The sequence below is a fragment of the Rhineura floridana genome, chromosome 1 (assembly GCF_030035675.1).
Source record: "Rhineura floridana isolate rRhiFlo1 chromosome 1, rRhiFlo1.hap2, whole genome shotgun sequence".
In the NCBI taxonomy this organism is placed as follows: Eukaryota; Metazoa; Chordata; class Lepidosauria; order Squamata; family Rhineuridae; genus Rhineura; species Rhineura floridana.
Window position 1 is genome coordinate 305,946,225 of NC_084480.1, and position 3,768 is coordinate 305,949,992.

The window sequence follows — 3,768 nt, forward strand, 5'->3', positions numbered from 1 at the left end:
AGAAATGACAAAAATATGCACAATAATACATATACAAGTGTAGCACCAGTACATATTACTATTAAATAAACCCCATATCAGTCCCTTCTGCTTCTAACATACACACCATCTCAGGGTCCTGGCTCTCACCCAGGATTCCATCCATCCATCCTGGCTCTCACCCAGGACCCAAACACAGCTCACCCCCAGAGTCTCACAACAAAGAAGGGACCTGGGAAATGCTTACAAAAAAAATTGCTTACATCATCATAAAAACAACTTAAAGCTTGTTTTTATGAATAAACACTAAGGTAAATGGCAATTTATATAAAATATCAAAGTAACATACAAAATATACAATAAAATATACAACAAAACATAAAATACCATACAAACAATACAATGTCCAGAGCCTTCTTGCTCTTGCCCAGTGATGGTGCAGCCCCGGTGTGGAGCCGGTGGTGGTGCTGCTGATGGAGGTGATGAAGGGCGGTGGAGGTGATGATGGGCGGCGACAGCATGTGGGCTGAGGGCTGGCATGGGAGGTGGCGTGGGCTGCCAGCTGGGTTGCAGGTGCACCGTCATCTAGGCCCAGTGCACCACCTGGTACTGGAGGTGGCTGCATTTGGCCCCCTTGGGGGCATTGGGTAGAGGTCAGCCAGCGCTGCCACCTTGTCATCCTCGTGAGGTTCCTGCTTGATGAGCAATGGGCACAGGCCGGGCAGCAGAGGAGGGCCCCCACCTAGGCGCTCGTAGACCACGGTGGGGTCCAGCTTGTCCACATAGCTGTAGAGCGGGCCACCACTGCTGCCCTGCTGGAATCTGCCACCCAGCATCCCTGCCCCAACTCCAACGTTGCTGCTGTACTCCAGGCTGCTGGCTTTGGCCACACACTCCTGCTGCCTGCTGTGCTGGAAGAGGTCAGCCGGGAACTCGTCATTGAAGGCACCCAGGTCGATGTAGGAACTCAGGTCGATGAAATTCTCATGCTCACAGATGTCCAGAAGGTCCAACACCAATGCCAAGTCAAGGTAGCTGTAGGCGCTGCTGGGCTGCTACTGTTGCTGCGTAGGGCTGCCTGGCCAGCAGTGGATGTTTACCCCCAGGAAAGGCTGTGGGCAGGAGCTTCTGCTGCAGCAAGGAACTACTCCTGGCAGCAGTGGCGCTCCTGATGGCAAGCACACCATCTCAGTTTTTCCCCCTGATGCACAGCTCTGTCATTTTGCCACCAACTCTCATATGATACAGATCAGATAAAGCGGTCCTGTTCCTACATGCACATGAGCAAGGTTTAAAACGAAAAAGAAAAAGTGGCAATCTTAGTTCTTAATCCAAACAGGAAACAAGAAAAAATTGGGCTGAGAATAGGATTAGGAAACATAATTTGCCTCATTATGTTTTCTAACATAAACTTTAACCAAAGGAGAAAACATCATTTCATCATTTAAATCTGGGGAGGGCAGCCTATTGCAAAGTTAATGAAAATATCCTACAACAGAGTGAGTAAAGCATTTAGCAATACATAACCAATGGGGGGGGGGAGGGCTTGGACAATGATGTTTTTTGCTAGGGCCAGCCCTACCATTTGGTGGTAAACAAGGGTGGGGAACCTAAGGCCTCTCTTCAGTCCTTGCAACACTCCCTGGGCCATACACCCTTCTCTCCAGACCACAATCTTCATTGGCCCTGCTTCACACCCAAAGTATTTTTGCCTGGCTATAATGTCTCCTTGAACACTGATGATACCTCTTGCTTGTCTGGATAGAGGTTACAGAAGGGGTGCGCACCAGCCCTACCTTATACCCTCCTTGAGTGTTTTTGCCTGGCTGGTTTGTGTTCTTGAACTCTGATGAAGCCTCTTGCTTGTCTGGATGGAGGTTAGACAGAGGTATGTATGTAGACACTAGCCTGCTGTACAAAGGGGGAATTTACATTTTTTGCTCCACCCACTTTTGTCTCCGGCTCCACCCCTATTAGCTTGTGGTCCTCGGAAAGTTGCCCAGGAGAGAATGTGGCCCTTGATCTGAAAAAGGTTCCCAACTTCAGGGTAATTGATGATAGAGGGATCAATGACAAAGAGTTGGAGGACAGAACTCTATATGCCACACAGCTGCCGTGAACCCCCTAAGCTAACTCCTAAGCCCCCTAATGTGTAGTAGAGAAGACTGTTTTGTTGTCAGTGTTGAAGTAAGATCCAACTGTCAATCCTGTTGGTTTTTGAATGTGGAATGAGAGGGAGGAGACCATCTCGTCCTTCATGATGGTCACCAAAATGTTTTCGGCTAGCCCTGATCTTTTGCACGACAAGAGAGGTGAGTCCTTATTTTCATATCTTCATGCTGGAAGATGTGGAATGAGGAGAGAGAATTGTGCAGAAAGGGCAGAAACTGCAGAAATGAAGACATGAAGTTCATGTCCTCATTTGGCCAACCAGCCACACGTTAAGAGCTGTAAGCTTCTAATATAATAGTAATATTTGCTACTTCCTGTTCTCGGCTGGGCAGTGGCACATGGTGTGGACACCTGTTCTTTTCAGATCTGCTTTTTGCTCTGTCTTCTCTCGGCTTGTTTTTGGCTTAAATATTGCTTGTTTATTGGGATTTCAACCTCTCTTCTGAGATAAATTGGTGAGATTGGCGCATGTGTGTGAAGCGTAATGCAAAAATTCTAACAATGACAAAAGTCACGTAAGGCCTTTTCTTTGCAAGGATCATGAGATCCTGCCCACTGTCAGATGGACAGAACTTACGTGCAATTCTGTCGCCTCAAGCAGACTGCAAAGGGCCTAGTTTAGCAAAGCTTAATAAATCCGTCTGCCTGTATTGTTGAGTTCCCAGGGCACAAAAGGTAGAGACAAAAGAAGGATGCTAAATGGGTCCTTCCCATCCACACACCCCCTCGGGAAAGGGACGTTTAAGGAGCCAAAGTAGGGAAGGATTCATTATGGCCAAGGCTTTTTTCTTATCATTGTGCGTGAGCTCACTTGCGTCGCTTTCTTGTGGAGACAGCAGTTGTCAAGGTCGCACCTTAATTACTTACAGTTTGAGGTGGGAGGAAGGAGAGGTCATCACTCCAATGTCAGTTTCAAATCCCAAAGGGTAACACGCAAAATGGCTGAGAGATACAATATTTATGAGTGCAACAATGTGTATTTCAACAGTCTTGGAAGACTCTGCTTATCATTTCTTGGATCTGGGGGACTTTCGATTTGTCTGATGTTGGTTTAATTGATACATCCATCAACTAAAATCTTACTTGCAGCTTAAAATTTGTGCTCTGATTAATCGAGGGTGCTGTCATCGAGGGTATGTGCCACCCCCACCTCCTCTACCAGCTGCAAAAACACATTCCTTCCTCTTTAGGCCAATTTTCATGGAGTAGCAAAAAAGGAAGATGGATTTCCCTTTTCAGTTTGAACCTAAATCTAGTAGATATTTTGCATTTCAGCTTGGAAGCCAGCTTTGCTTTGCTACTGGAAATAAGAACCACAGGCAGCTGAAACAGCCAGTGCTCCCTTGGAACTAATCATAGAATCATAGAATAGTAGAGTTAGAAGGGGCCTATAAGGCCATCAAGTCCAACCCTCAGCTCAATGCCAGAATTGCATACAGGAATTATTATTATTTAATAAGTACAGCTGCAAGACCATTATACTGAAGCAAAACTTTCTTTTTTTAAAAAAAGGAAAAAAGACAAGTTTCTAGCATTCATTGCTGCAGAAAATACATTTGAAACTCTGTGGCTAATGCATGACAAGGGCTCCCATGTGGCTTTTGTGTCATGCACAGC

General features: G+C 46.1%; 1 protein-coding gene across 1 annotated transcript; it reads right to left on the bottom strand.

The window, feature by feature from the left end:
* Positions 1-560: 560 nt before the first annotated feature.
* LOC133377545 (CCAAT/enhancer-binding protein alpha-like) lies at positions 561-3,279 on the bottom strand. The gene is made up of 2 exons (XM_061611822.1): positions 3,235-3,279; positions 561-1,034 (listed from the first exon to the last, which is right to left on the bottom strand). Exons 1-2 carry the CDS (start codon positions 3,277-3,279, stop codon positions 561-563), a joined length of 519 nt encoding a protein of 172 aa, XP_061467806.1.
* Positions 3,280-3,768: the final 489 nt, after the last annotated feature.

Bases quoted from the DNA above. Each gene is read 5' to 3' on its own strand.
- LOC133377545 (XM_061611822.1), bottom strand. From the start codon at position 3,279: ATGACAGCACCCTCGATTAATCAGAGCACAAATTTTAAGCTGCAA. The intron at 1,035-3,234 runs GTAAGATTTTAG...CAGCAACAGTAG, and splicing joins GCACAAATTTTAAGCTGCAA to CAGCCCAGCAGCGCCTACAG.